Source organism: Ceratotherium simum, chromosome 9 (assembly GCF_057802395.1).
Source record: "Ceratotherium simum simum isolate JZ-2026a chromosome 9, ASM5780239v1, whole genome shotgun sequence".
Classification (NCBI taxonomy): domain Eukaryota; kingdom Metazoa; phylum Chordata; class Mammalia; order Perissodactyla; family Rhinocerotidae; genus Ceratotherium; species Ceratotherium simum.
Window position 1 is genome coordinate 52,097,068 of NC_141908.1, and position 15,098 is coordinate 52,112,165.

At 40.1% G+C, this 15,098-nt stretch overlaps 1 protein-coding gene across 2 annotated transcripts in view; it reads left to right on the forward strand.

Annotated features, from left to right (window-relative positions):
* Positions 1–2,697: 2,697 nt before the first annotated feature.
* Positions 2,698–15,098, forward strand: part of PDK1 (pyruvate dehydrogenase kinase 1) — a 30,434-nt gene continuing 18,033 nt past the window's right edge. For both annotated transcript variants that reach the window (XM_004428183.3, XM_087435398.1), the window contains exons 1-8: positions 2,698–2,930; positions 4,701–4,842; positions 7,737–7,808; positions 9,825–10,009; positions 10,307–10,402; positions 11,434–11,511; positions 13,006–13,082; positions 14,893–14,991. In XM_004428183.3, the coding sequence (XP_004428240.2) occupies positions 2,729–2,930; positions 4,701–4,842; positions 7,737–7,808; positions 9,825–10,009; positions 10,307–10,402; positions 11,434–11,511; positions 13,006–13,082; positions 14,893–14,991 (951 nt within the window). In that variant the 5' untranslated portion in view covers positions 2,698–2,728. The remainder of the gene's footprint in view (positions 2,931–4,700; positions 4,843–7,736; positions 7,809–9,824; positions 10,010–10,306; positions 10,403–11,433; positions 11,512–13,005; positions 13,083–14,892; positions 14,992–15,098) is intronic.

A 15,098-nucleotide genomic window follows, 5' to 3' on the forward strand; every position in this document is an offset into this window, starting at 1 on the left:
ATGTTCTCTACAGCTTCTGGACCCTAAGCCTTAGACCAAGAAGCAAAAAGTTGATGCCATTTTATACATGTTTTCATATACTCATTGTCTGCGTATTGGGTGGAAGCTTGGTGGATATACTTTGGAGAAAAGAAAAAACACCTTATAAAACAGTTGGATTGGTTTCTGGAAGAACAAACTTGCTAAAATAAATCTCAAGATTTCTTCTGAGCCTTTGTGCTTCCCCACAAGTTAATGTTCAGCTGAGCATCTCGACATGCTTGGGCGGAAAGCAGCAGAGTTGCAAATAGGAGTTGAGGGAGCTGAATAATACTGTGCATGACAGTGTGAGAAGAATCTGGAGCTCAGGAAATGGTCTGGAAGGAAGGAGAGAGGGGAGGAGGAAGGCAACAAGACAGAAGCCTGGAGCAGAGTTGTGGAAATGGTTGAGGGACTATATTAAGGATGTCTAACATTCAATTTTAAATTGTTTTCCCTCAAACCTTTGGTAAAGGCTTCGGGCAAAACGTGTGAGTGGTTTTGATAAAATCCTAATAAGGAAATAATAAAATACAGCAATAATGATAAAAAATAGATGCCATCTGTTGAGTGTCTAGTATGTCCTGGTCATTGTGCTAACACAGATAGCTATACTATCTATGTCACAGTCACCCAGTGAGACAGATATTATTCCCCCTTTTTGGGTAAGGAGGCTGAGGCTCCAAGAGGTTAAGTAACTCACTCAAGGCCACATAGCCAGTACATGGCAGAGCCAGGATCTGATACCAGAACCCAGGTTCTTTTCATTACATTACACTGCTTCCCCATAATCCTCCCCGCAGTGTTCTTAGAAAGCTGCCCTCTAGAATATAACGGTCATTGACAAGAACCCCCTCCTCCTCTAAGGCTGCCCATTTCACAGTCAAACCGCTGTAACTATCCAAAGTTTTTCCATGTGTGAGTCAGATCTGTCTCCCTACAGTCTCCACCCACAAGTCCTCCATCTGCCGTCTGGGCCACTCACAACAAACCTAATCCTTCTTTCAGAGTAGGCTCTCTAATATTTGAAGAGATGGTGTAAAATTCTTCTACCATGCTGGACCCTACAGTACATGCTTTGTAAGAGCAGGTATATCTGAAAGGGATTTTTCTCTGAATTGCATGTGGTTTTATTCCCAGACACCTAGAACATTACCTGGTACTTATAGTCGACATTCAACAAACATTCATCGAATGGACAAAGGCAGGCCAAATTTGGAAGGTACAGAGTATGGTGATGGGCAGCAAGCACATAAAATAGACACCACCCTCTGATTTCTTTCTCTACATTTCAGAGTCTTATGTTCATACTGCTTCCTCTAAGATATTTTTACTAGAATTCTAACAACCGCCATGTTTAACAGATACCTGGAAAAACTGTTAGAGGCACCACTTTCAGAGAATACGTTCAAGTGCTGCTTCCACCCCATCCCCTCAACTACCTACACTTGTTTCCAGGTGGTCAACGTTCTCCTTCAAGCTAAACTTCTGGGACCAATACACCCTAAAAAGAGACTCTCATCTCATTCTTTATACATATATTTTTATACAACCCAAGACCTGACCACCTTGGAGAAATGATTTGTTACTCTATACCAGTAACTGCTAAAGAGATATATATATATATATATATATATTTTCCTTTTAATTGATAAACTACAAACCGATGGAAAAGTAATTTTGTTGCATCTGAGACAGCAAATTACTGGGGGTGGCTATATGGGGAAGAAGCAGTGGAGAAGGGCTAGCAGTGATGTTCACTGTGAACTGCAGCCGTTGCAGCTCTGTCTACGGGATTGAATCAATATTAGCAATTGTCTAGTCTTATATTCACTATTTAGAAACCTGTAAAGGTTGGAGCAGCCGAACTGTGATGCTAAGAAGACAGTCAAAGAGAAGGGGAGTCGGAATGGAAGGACCCTTTAACTACACTGTGACAGTGCCGAGAACGCCTGGAGATAACGCTTCAAATTGGGCTGCCAATCATCTTCTCCTGGGACTGCAGTCGCTGTGATGTTATTTAGGACCACACTCTCCACCGTTCACCATTCGTATTTATGTCCCACTGTCTGACAAGGCTCGACTCCTGAAGTTCTCCGGGTCTGTTTCTTCACCTGGAAAATGTGGGGCTTGGATCACAGAGGAGTTTCTGGAACACGCTCACAGCGGGAGACCGCGGTGTGTGGAAGCGGAGCGCGGCCCTGTTCTTGAGCCTTTTGGCTGAGGCTGGGAGGGCAGAGGAAGCGGGAAGGTGGATTTGTTCCAATGGGCGTGGAAAGGGGCGCAGCACACCGGGAGCGCGACTTAGCGTCCTGGGGCGCCACAGCCAGCCGCAGGCTTTCCGCCGGTGCGGCTGGGACAGGCTGGGGCCCCGGAGGCGGCCCCGCAGTTGGGCCTCCTCGCGCACCCGCCAGCTTCCCGCCGGCCCCCTGCGCGCGCGCTCCCGGCCCTCCGCTTGCCGGCCCCGCCCCGCGGCGAGGGGGGCCGGACTCTGGCTCGGGAGCGGCTCCCGCGCGCTCCCCGCCCCCCCCCCCTCCGTGGCTCCCGCCCAGCGGCGCAGGGGGCCGGGCTCCAGCGAGGGGGCGGCGGCCGCGGCGGTGACAGCGGCTCCCCGCCCCCGCGGCCCGCCACGTCCCTCACGTAGCGCCCGGTCGCGGCGCGGAGTGGCGACCTGGCGCCGGGGGCTCGGGCGCCTCCGGCGGGGCTCGGCATGAGGCTGGCGCGGCTGTTGCGCGGAGCCGCCTCGACCGGCCCGGGCCCCGGGCTGCGCGCCGCCCGCCCTGGCGCCAGCCGCAGCCTCACCTCGGACTCGGGCTCGGGCCCGGCGCCCGAACGCGGCATTCCGGGCCAAGTGGACTTCTACGCGCGCTTCTCGCCGTCCCCGCTCTCTATGAAGCAGTTCCTGGACTTCGGTGAGTGCGGCCCGGGCCTCGGGCCTTTGTGCGCGGCCGCTGATCCCGGCCGGGCCGGCCGGCGCTGGCCCCCTCCTCTCCGTGGCCCCCCTCCTCCTTAACGTCCCGCCACCCCAGCGCCTTAGGTGCTTCCTTCCTCCCTCGCGGACAGATCCTTAAGCTCATGTGCGGGCGCTGGCAGGCCGGGTGAGTAACCCGGGGCGTGTGCCTTTTCACTGTATATTGTTGAAAAACCAGGAGGGCCGCGGGTGGAATGACCTCCCGCCTTTCAGCGCACGTGTGCAGGTCCGCGCTCGCTGCCAGGCCCCTTTCGAAGAGCCCAGCTCCCGTGAGAGGCAAGTGTGTGGACATCTCGGGGAGTCCTGTTTTGATTCTGCAGAGATAAGATAAATGCTCAGTTTTACATATGATGATTGCATAAAACTGGCGCGATGATCGGAGAAGCAGGTTATAACTGGCCCAGGTTTTCCATAGAATGTTTTTCTTGCCACTTAAGAGTGTACCCACCAACAGCACATTCATTTCATCATTAGCAAATAAGGCTTGAGCACAGGTAAAGTGCAGGAGTACAAGATGCTGTGGGGTTTGCCACATTTCACCCCTGTAGAAGCGACTATCCACTTTCCTCTTCTGATGGGTGCTTCCTGGTTTTCTCTAGAAGGGATGCAACAGATGGCCGAGGAATTGCAGAGTTAGGCATTTAACTTTGACTTCTCATATGGGGGCGATGAGGGAAAGGGAAAACCCTAATAAACTCATTGAATTTGAGTAGAAAAAGTTATCTTCTGCATTGTAAGTGCTGTCAGGTCACTAGTGTGCTTGAAAGATACCAGCATGGCTGGCAACTTTATCTTTAAATTGTGGCTTACAGTGTCAAATTGGTTTGACTCAAAGCCCTTGGTTTTTGTTTTTACTTTAAAATGACTTTAATGTGGTTAAGGCGTGAATTTGTCCTTGTTCACAAGTAGGCCATTAAACTTTCACAAGAAAATATATTCCTTTAATACTGTAATTCCTGCTGTTGACAATCTAGTTTTTGCTAAGGTTGTCTCTTGCTAAAACAGTGAAATTAAATTAGTGAGTTTAAAATGCATTGCAGTTTAACTGCTTGCCAGAGGACATTCTACAACTGTTCTGCTTAGCATCCTGATATAGGAGTGGAGGAAGAGCAGGGCGCTTTCCAGGAATCAGTTGAATAGGAGCTGCTGGGGGAGAAGTTTGAAGATTGTTGCGAACAGGCATTGGTATTTTTTCCTTCCTGTGGCCTAAAAGCCCTCCTCTTCATTTACTCTTTGCTTATGGTAATTAGTACAGTGGTTCCCACGCACATGTCAAGATTTCTCTGTTTCTTAGACAGGTATTCACTTCTTAAAAACCCGGAGTTAGGAGACAGATTTTCTAAATGATAGCAGGTGAGGTAGGATAGGCTTTTGCAGCTCCTACTGTTAAACGCTGCACCTTGCTCCGACTTGCTCAAGGTACCTTAGTTCTAAGACGGGAGATCACAGTAAGGACGCAAGTAATGGAGACAGGAAAGTATCTTCATTGCTGTACAAGGCGATTGGAATGTCAGGAATTAGAAAGTCGTTCAGGATGCCTCACAGCCCTGGCGGCTGGGTTATCTCATCCCTTGCCTCCTTGTCCTTGCCCTGTCATTATGGTGAAACTACCACCCTTGCCAAATAACTCCATCGGTGTTTTCCCTGCTTCTTGGCTTCTACTGCCTCATGTCTTCTACTTAACTGCTGTTCCCACCGTGTTTGGTTTCAGGATCCGTGAATGCTTGTGAAAAGACCTCATTTATGTTTCTGCGGCAAGAGTTGCCTGTTAGATTGGCAAATATAATGAAAGAAATAAGTCTTCTTCCAGATAATCTTCTCAGGACTCCCTCAGTTCAATTGGTACAAAGCTGGTAAGGTTCCCATCTTGTGTTTGCCATTTCAATGGAGCAGTGGACTGACTCAAGGTTTGAGCACATATATTTTTACTCTTCAGTGGAATCTTAAGGTAGTAGCAGCATTCCTCCTTTTTTGGAGTGTGTCTGGGCTTGTCTTCTGAATCCTGGATTGTACCACTCCTTGGTTTTGAAAAAACCAATCCAAACGGCACAGAAATACACTAAATTTAAGATTTGTGCTATTAAATCTACAGGGATGTTATGTTACAATATAATAAAAAAATCTACCATTTGTTAACGGCTAGGGATTTATATACATTACCTTTAATCCTTTCAACAACCACGCCTGGTAGGTGTTATTATCTCCATTTTACAGATGAGGAAACTGAGGCACCTACAGGCTAAGTGCTTTCTTAAGGCAGTACCACTCATAGTGGAGCTGGGATTCAAAGCCAGATTTGGGGCCGGCCCCGTGGCTTAGCGGTTAAGTGTGCGCGCTCCGCTGCTGGCAGCCCAGGTTCAGATCCCGGGCACGCACCGACGCGCCGCTTCTCCGGCCATGCTGAGGCCGCGTCCCACATGCAGCAACTAGAAGGATGTGCAGCTATGACATACAACTATCTACTGGGGCTTTGGGGAGAAAAAATAAATAATAAAATCTTTAAAAAAAACCAAAAAAGCCAGATTTGTTTGTTTCTACTACACCATGCTGTAGTCAGAATGATGAAATGTATTCAAGGGTGTATATATTTTTTTAATAAACTGAATTTGTTTCATTGAAATATATCTTTATAAATCACAAAAATTAAAATCTTTATTCTACCATTTTTGAACAATTAGAAGTTATTCGAATCATATAGAAACTAGGATCTCTCTTCCAAAAAATGACAGTAGAGGTATTAAGGTGAGGACACATATGTACATATGTGGCCACCTATATACAGCCTTTCTTGTTAATGTTATTCATTTAAAAGTGTTATTCTCTGAAGCACTGTACATTTCAAGCAAAAGAGTTAGCCAGATTTCAGTCTTAAATGGAAAAAATTTAGCTGCAAGACATTTCGCAATTATGATTCTCGGAGATCCTAACTTTGCTTTTGTAGGCAAAGCTGATCTAACATCAATTTTAAAAAATAAGTAAAAGTAGGGGCCCGCCCGGTGGCGTAGTGGTTAAGTTCGCGCGCTCCACTTCTATGGCCTGGGGTATGTGGTTCGGATCTCAGGCGTGGACCTACCTACCGCTCATCAAGCCACGCTGTGGCGGCGTGCCACATACAAAAATAGAGGAAGATTGGCACAGATGTTAGCTCAGAGACAATCTTCCTCAAGCAAAAAGAGGAAAGATTGGCAACAGATGTTAGCTTAGGGCCAATCTTCCTCACCGAAAAATAAAAATAAATAAGCAAAAGCAGTATGACTGCAGTATATATGATAATCAGATGCTATCTAGTCCATGTATGGAACAGTCATAAACATGGTGTAAGGAAGAGGCATTTGTTTAGAGACTATGATGGAATATAAAGGAGAACATATAATTTTCTGTGGAAGATTATTCCTGTTTTTTTTAATTCTTCATTAAAAATAGAGTATGCTGCATTTTGAAATCTGTGCCAACACATCGTTGGTATTCAAATATTTCTTGAATAAAGAGCATAGTTTTTCTTTTCTCTTCTCAATGAAGAGAAAAGTAAGGGTTAAAGAAAAACAGATACCAGAATCACTTGACTTTGGAATGCTTTGGAAAGCAGAGAGGTCCATTGCTTGCCAGGAACAGCTTTCTAAACCATCATATGGATTTACGGATTTTTAGAATACTTTCGGGGCCAGCCTGGTGGCGCAAGCGGTCAAGTGCCTGTGCTCCACTGCGGTGGCCCGGGGTTCGCCGGTTCAGATCCTGGCATGCACCCACGCACCGCTTGGCAAGCCATGCTGTGGTGACGTCCCATATAAAGTGGAGGAAGATGGGCACAGATGTTAGCCCAGGGCCAGTCTTCCTCAGCAAAAAAAAGAGGAGGATTGGCAGATGTTAGCACAGGGCTGATCTTGCTCACACACACACAGAAAAAAATAGAATACTTTCACTGGCCCTGAATGCCTACTGAATTAGAGCAGTTGGCAGTAGGTAAAGTGCCCACAGACAAGCCAAAGCAGACCTTACACTGTTGAAGGTCATTGAATGGCAGGGAGGTGTTTTTAGCTTTAGCCCTGTACTGCTGTTATGCTTGGTGGTATGACCTTGAGAAAGGCATAACCTTGAGAAAGTCTTTTGGCTTTCTTCTTTTTGCTCCTTCCTTAACAGGTGTTTTGCTACCTTGAATTAAATAAATTAAAAACCTATATTTTCATGACTTGTTTTTCTTCAGTTCTGTTTAAAAGAACTATGTGGTAAATTGTAGGCTTTCAACAAATATTTGTTGATTAGACATAAACCTCTAAAATTAAGATTTTAAAGTACAAATGTTTAAATTAGACTGTTAGACAAAGGTAGGCTGGCCTCCACATTTTACTGAGACTAAGACAAATTAAGTCATTTGCTCCAGGTCACATAGTTACTGTGACAGACTCAGTTCTCATGACAATCCGTATTTATACTGTCACGTACGGGGTAAATTTAAGAAATTGAAAAACTATTTTAGAGTATAGAACTTAAAGAAAAAGAAGTAGGAAACCTTAAAATTCTTAAATCAAATTTAACCTATGTTTTTAGGAGAAAACGTGCACTTTCTACTACTTTGTGCCAGGACTTTGCTCAAATGTGAATGGGTGTAAAAATCCTACTAAACCCATAATTTCTAGCACCGTTCTAAATTAAAAATTAGGAAATATTAAAAATATATTTTGAATATTCTTACAATGTTGAACTTTAAAAGTGTAAAAGAACAAATTTGCCCTGTTGGTTTGCATTTTAGGTATATCCAGAGTCTTCAAGAGCTTCTTGATTTTAAGGACAAAAGTGCTGAAGATGCTAAAACTATTTATGAGTAAGTACCCTGTTTTGCCCCTATTCTGAACGCAATTTTTATACTCTTTAAACATCATATAAAAAAATGTAAATATATTAAGCCTAAACCTGCTATTGGGTTGCTTTAGGGAAACTGATGAACTCTTCGTTTCCCACTACTCCAGGTCATTTAATAGTATATTTGTCTATAGCAGCCCATACAGGTAAGGCAGGCAACATAAATCACTGAATTGGGCTGGGTATAAGAAATGCTTCATGTTCCTCTTAATCATACTATAAGAATAGACACATTCAAGTGTGATGATCAGTGGAAATCCAGATGTGGCCTCAATGCCACTTGGATGGTAAGGGACTGGTGAGGACTTTTAACCTGGAGAGTGTGTGCTTCTACAGCCAGCTGATCATTGCCATGCAGGTATGCACCCAGATCATCTGATCTTTTTGTGTGTTTAAAGAAAAGCCACAAGTCTAAATTTTTAATGTGAAATCTCCCAATTTCGAAAGATTGGCACCTAATTAAAAATTTTTAAAAATACTAGGGGCCTGTAAAAATATGTCTGTGGGTCTCAGTTTATGACCTGTGGTCTGTAAGATAATGTAGGTAATGTGACCAGTTTAATAACCAACATACCAGAATTGATAAACCCCAGTAGTCCCCTCAGGCAGTTACCTGCTTATTCCAATGAGTGTTGCTCAGAACTTAAAGACCACCTCTTTTGTTGTCCTCAGAGTCTATTCCACATTGTTTTGACTGTCTTTAAAGATGATGGCAACATTTCATTTTTTAAATATGATTTTGGTCTGAAAATAACGTTGGAATTTACTCTCTGTATAAGTATGGAGCACACTTTACACGAATGATGTCATTTAATCTTTAAAACAACTCAGTTGAGATAATGCTGTTAGTGCACAAAAAGAGGTTAGGTAACTTAAAGTAGCATTAAGGTCATAAAACCAGCAAATGGTGGGACAAGGATTTGGACCCAAGCAGTCTTGCTTAAAAGTAAACGTTATGCTGTAGAACCTTCTGAAAATGGTTAGTCACTCAGAGCTGAATCTAGAAAATAAGGTGAACAGCCAAGCAGAATAATACTGTTTTTTGTTTTATAGAAAGAGAGAGAGGTGAAATAAATAAAGGGGTGACTAGAAATGATGAGTTCTTTGTTGTTTTTGAGTTGTTGTTTGTATTTTGGATTCACAGTTTGATTTTGAAGCTAATTACAAACTAGGAATTCCAGAAATGTTATGGGCGGTGAGAGCATCATTGGAATAAGTTAATAGTACTCAAGATGATGACTTTGAATGGGAAAGCACTCATTCGGAAGTGTAAATTCTGATGCGTGTGTTACAAGATGGATTTTATTACTTCATAATTAGGACTTCTTTCCTCTTTTATTTAGTTCTTTAATCGTGCAATAGTGTCTTCTAAATGACAGAAATGAGAAGGCAGGATACTTTGAAAATTTTTTCTTTTAACACAGTAGTCTACTTTTCCTCTTCCATTTTTTAAACTCGTAGGATGGATGAAATTAGAATTCTTTTCTACTTTTCTGTTCTAAGTGGTTCTTTCTCCCTTTGAACCCTAGGGAATAGTTCCAAAACAGACAGACTTTCTTGGCTCATTGATCTTCATTCCTTACAGAGCATGTGTTCCTAGAAGCAAGTGCTCTGTCTTCTTTTATGCTGAATGTCCCTGGAATACATCCTCATACTGAGTGCTCAGATGATCTTAGTTGATAATGGTTAAAAAAGACCTTTAACGTTTTTAGGATTGTGTTTTTTGGCAGCCTTACTTTCAGGAGTTCCAAGAAAGTAATTAAATTTCGAAAGTTTTATTTTGGAAATCCTTACATCTTCGTAGATTCAATATATTGTATGGTCTGAAATATATTTTAAAAAGTGTAGGAAAACATGCACTGATGCTCCTTTTACTGAATTTGGAATTTCTTGCCTATTATACTTAGTTAAACTTAGATTTTAGTATTAAATTCACTTGTCAAAATATTTGGCTGTTTTGACAGACAGGTTTGTTTAGCTTTACAGACACCGTGATACGGATCAGGAACCGACACAATGACGTTATTCCCACGATGGCCCAGGGTGTGATTGAGTACAAGGAGAGCTTCGGGGTGGATCCTGTCACCAGCCAGAATGTTCAATACTTTTTGGATCGTTTCTACATGAGTCGCATTTCAATTCGAATGTTGCTGAATCAGCACTGTAAGTGTCGAGAAGTCAAGAGAAGCAGCTAAATAAAATGCGTTGGTATATTTTAAATTTATTTAAAAAACTTCCCTTTAGTAAACACTTAATTTTACTTTTTTTGCATATTAAGAAAAGAAAATAGTCTGCCATACAAAGGTATTTTTATCGAATGTAAAATACTATGTTTATGTTTAAGGAAAATATTTGTTCTACTATTTGGTACTATTTAGAGAAACTGTATTCACGTCTGGAAAAGGGCATTCGGTAGTTTAGCTTGTTTTGTTTGTTTTTTATTTTTTTATTTCTTGATAGCTTTATTGTTTGGTGGGAAAGGCAAAGGAAGCCCATCTCATCGAAAACACATTGGAAGCATAAATCCGAACTGCAATGTAATTGAAGTTATTAAAGGTAAATACTTACATTCCTCCCTTCAGAAAGGATGCAAAAATTAAAATTGTTGAGTGTTACTTCTTGCTATTAAAACAACTATTTGTATCATGAGATGAACTGTTAGGAGCAAATGCATGGATTTGAAAATAACTTCATAATGGTAATTGTGCATTATGTATAGAATGAATATTTTGCTGGTACAATGCTTTGTTAGGCAAAGTATGGTGATACTATGAGAGGATCTGTTTCACTTCAAAAAATTCAGGTCCCTCCTCACTCCTTTCTAATTCCTTATACTAGGAGCCATACTTCATAATAGTTTGGTTTGCATCTCTCCACACTTTTTTCTGTTTATGCCACCTATACTCATACACATACATAATTGTTGGTCTTACATTGTTGTTTTTGGAAAATGGGGTACTCTATGCATATTTTTCTGCAAGTTTACAAACATCGTACCATGTTTAGTACATATGAATATACGCCAGGTTTCGAATGGCTGTATGGATGTATCACAATGTATTAATCTATCCTCCTATTGGTGCACATTTAGGTTGTTTTATTTTTTTTCTATTACCAACAATACGGCAGTGAACATCATTGGATATGTGCTGACTTTTGCTAGTATTTTTGAGGGCACAGTTCCTAGAATTAAAAACATTTAAAATACATTTAAAATTTTGATACCTCCAAAAAGGTATCGAACAGTGAATGAGGAAGTCTACTTCCTAAACCCTTACCAACTCTAAATCTTTGTTATATGTACTGTAATTATTTTTCAGCTTGCTGTTTTTCTTTTTACTTTGTTTGTGGTGTCTTTTTTCCTACAGATGTTTTTATTCTTTTGTAATCATATCTGTCGTTTTTCCTTCATGGCTATTAGGCTTTGTCAGGTCATACTTAAAAAGACCTTCCCCAAACTAAGGTTATTAAAGTATATCTTCTTCTATAGAAAGTTTTAAAATTTCATTTGTCAATACTATTGCCATCTTAATGCATGAAACAAAAGTAAATTTATTTAATGCTTTTTTTGTTTTGATTCACACTAGATGGCTATGAAAATGCTAGGCGTCTATGTGATTTGTATTATATTAACTCTCCCGAACTAGAACTTGAAGAACTGAATGGTAAGCCTGATGTCTTTTCCTCAATGATTAGTTTATGATTACCTGAGAAGGAATGATAAGAAGAATTTAGATTTGTTACTATAAAAGGACTTTTCGTCAACTTCTTGGATATGAAAGCTGAGGGAAAGCAATCACGTTAAAAAATGTGTGTGTGTGTGTATATATAATTTAGTTGGATTCTTTCTGAAAGACATTTTGGCTTTTTCTTTCCCATTTCCCTTATTTTTAATCGATAATATTGATTCTTTGCTTATTTTTCATTTTCTAGTTAGTCATAGGAAAAAACGATGCCAAGAAAATTACATTTGACTTTTATATGCACTTCAATAATGTAACATTTACCCTTTAAGATTTCACTTCCTGAGTTGTAAATAATTTTTTGTTGTTGAGGAAGTAAAAGGCTGGAGGTATAAAAGAAGAAAGAAAGATGCTCATCTATTTGAGAATCTGTTTATCTCTGATGTTCTTCTTTTCACCCTGACTAGTGCCTTTTGGACAAAAAAGGTTTAAATGCCTTGGGAGGAGATTGATGAATCTCACTGTTTTTCCTAAAGGTAGGGTATTTTGGTAGAGGGAAAAACATTTCCTAAGTTAAGATGACCCTTTAAGGAGAGTAAAATTAAATAGGCTTTTAGTAGGCTGTATTCTGGACCTTATAGTGGGAGAGCAGTGGAAGAAGTTACTCACTTGGAAATAGAATTGCTTGGTGTTTTTCTAAAGCCATATTAACTCTTTTGGTCCATAATGGTACCATTCAGTAAATAAGAGTCACAATGCACAAGTGATGGTTTGGGAACCTGATCTATAGGTAGTTTCCAGATGTCCCATCCATGTTTCCAAGGGTCAGTTTATATAGAAGAGAGTCCAAATTATTGGCTGAACTAGAATTCTAATGGTGAGTCTTACTCCTTTGTTCTACTAACAGTTCTGTTTTACACACTATCTGCCCTCCATCCCCACTGGCTCCTATTAAATGTTTGAATGTAGAATTAGTATCCTTTGATAGATTGATGCTAGCTTAAATTTTTTGTTCAGATCTATAGCCATAGAAATGCCTGAAATAAAACAGAAAACATTTCACCTGGGTGAAACATTTGAAAAATAGCCTTTTAAAATAGAGTATGTTTATGTGAGTTGGACTATGGAATTTATAGACTTTAACACTTCTTTTTGGAAAGTAAAATTCTGTCTTTAAGGTTGAGTGTCCATTAAAAAGACTCATTGTCCTAGAGAAGAATAGAAGATGGGTTGGTTAGATTGTTATGCAGAATTGCAAGAGTGACTACAGGACTCATGTTGTCACAGTCAAGTTATGAGTCTACGTGAACAGGGGGTTCAAACACTAATTCCGTGAAGAACTGGTGTGGCAGTTCTCCCCCAAATACTGCTATCCTCCGTAGTAAATGTTTTCTTTTCATCACTACACAGTTTATTCTTAAAAATGCTTTAAGCACATCTCTCTGTACTTTTATATTTTTCTCTTCTGCTCTGTAGCAAAATCACCAGGACAGCCAATACAAGTGGTTTATGTACCATCCCATCTCTATCACATGGTGTTTGAACTTTTCAAGGTTTGTAAAATAGTGTTACATAACCTTTATCCGTCCTTTGCTGAGGTTAGGAATCTGCTCTGAAAGTTTCCTACTGGGTTTTCCTCAGTTTCATTAAAAGATGTCATTTCATGTTCAGTGTCATGTCACATTCTGGAGATCAGCCTTTTGTCAGCAGTGATGGGCACCTCACTGTAGTGATAAGCTCAGACTTTGGAATCAGAAAGACCTGACGTTGAATTCAAGTTCTGCCACTTAATTTGTGGGTGACCTTGGGCAAGTCACTCCACCTCTCTGAGCCTCAGTTTCCTCTTCTGTAAAATGAGGATAATCTTGTCTAGGTTATTATGAAAACTGGGAATAACGTACTAGATGTTCAGTACAATGGCAGCACATTATAAATGCTCTATAAAGTTGTATTTTTACAGTACAAAATATTTAGAAGAATGATTCTCAACTTTCCACCCTTAAAGGACTAGAGTCTCACTGTTATGTGCTTTTTAGGGGGAGAAAGTCATTTATATTGATTTACAGGGCTTCTGCTATTATATTTGCTCTTTACAACAAATTTTGAAAACTAAATAAAATTATGCTAGTAATGTTGAGAGTACTTTTTTTGCCAATAACTCATCAATGACAGTGGCTGGTAGACAGGAAAGCGCATAATGAGGAGTGGAAGGGGTCCCTGTGGCTGAAAAGGACTACCCTAAATCAAGCCTCTAGTCTCTCTTAGGTTAGTGACCATGTGTTCAGCCAGCAGTAAACTAGAAGAGAGAAGAGGTGGCTTTCAGCCTGATCTTGAAAAAGAAAAATACACTGAAACATGGAAAAACTGTCTTAGAACAGCAAAGGTTTAAGAATGGGCTTTTGTTCTAAGGCTGCAAGAACTGTCTAATTAATACCTTACAAAAATCTTTCTGTGAAAGTGATTAAATAAATAAGCAATTGGCACTTAAAGGAATTAAAACTCATTTTTTCCTTGAAATTTCAGTTACATAAAGATCTTGTTCCCCATGATGGTTAATAAAAGAAATATTACATTATAGAACAGATTTTACATAGTGTCAATAATAATGGCTTCCATCTGGAACCTAATCTTAAATGGACTTGGTAGAGATGATAGAATCTCTTTCTTAGGGATACTCAATCCTGATTGGTGTGCTGGGGCCACACGCTCTTATGTCCAAATTCAGACCTGTCTTTTGCCTTTTTAACTGTATCTCGTCTTATCAATTTCTACTCCAATGCTACATGTCATGTTATTGTTTAGTGCTTATGATATGTTGACATTGTGTACCCTCTATCCTTTAGAAATTGAGCAAAACAGTTTTACAATGTAAATATCCTTACTTTCAAACTAGTGGTAAATTGGATTAGTTTCTATAGCATAATAAGACCATTGCTGTTAATATTATATGAAAAAAAAATTTTTCTTAAAGCAAGTTATGACAATTAAAATGGTTCTTAAAAATAGAGATGAAACTGTTTTCAAAAATAAGGTTTGCCTGTTATCTACTAAATTATAAAAGTATTTGGATAGAATTCTTTGCTCTAATATAAACTAGTTAAAAGTGTTGAGACGTCTGGTTTTGGAAGATATGTAGAATTTAATTGGCTTCTTTAAATCAAAATATCTCACAAGTCCTCCAAAACTGACTGAATAATTTTTTTAAAATAATTCTTTAAATCTGGTTATGAGAATTATGATTCTTTGACGTTTTTCCATTGAATTAAAATTTTTAAAATTTCAAGTAGTACATATGTACTTGACAATTGTAATTAGTTTTTCTTTATAAAGCTGTGTTTTTGATATAACCCTAATGTATTTCAGAATGCAATGAGAGCAACGATGGAACATCACACTGACAAAGGTGTCTACCCACCTATTCAAGTCCATGTCACACTGGGTAATGAGGATTTGACTGTGAAGGTAAATGCTTTTCTTTTTTTAATTGATGTAAGGCAGGCACATAATTTCCAGAAGACATAATTTATTCTTAGGAGAAAGAAATCCTGTCCCTGATAGCTCATAAGCAC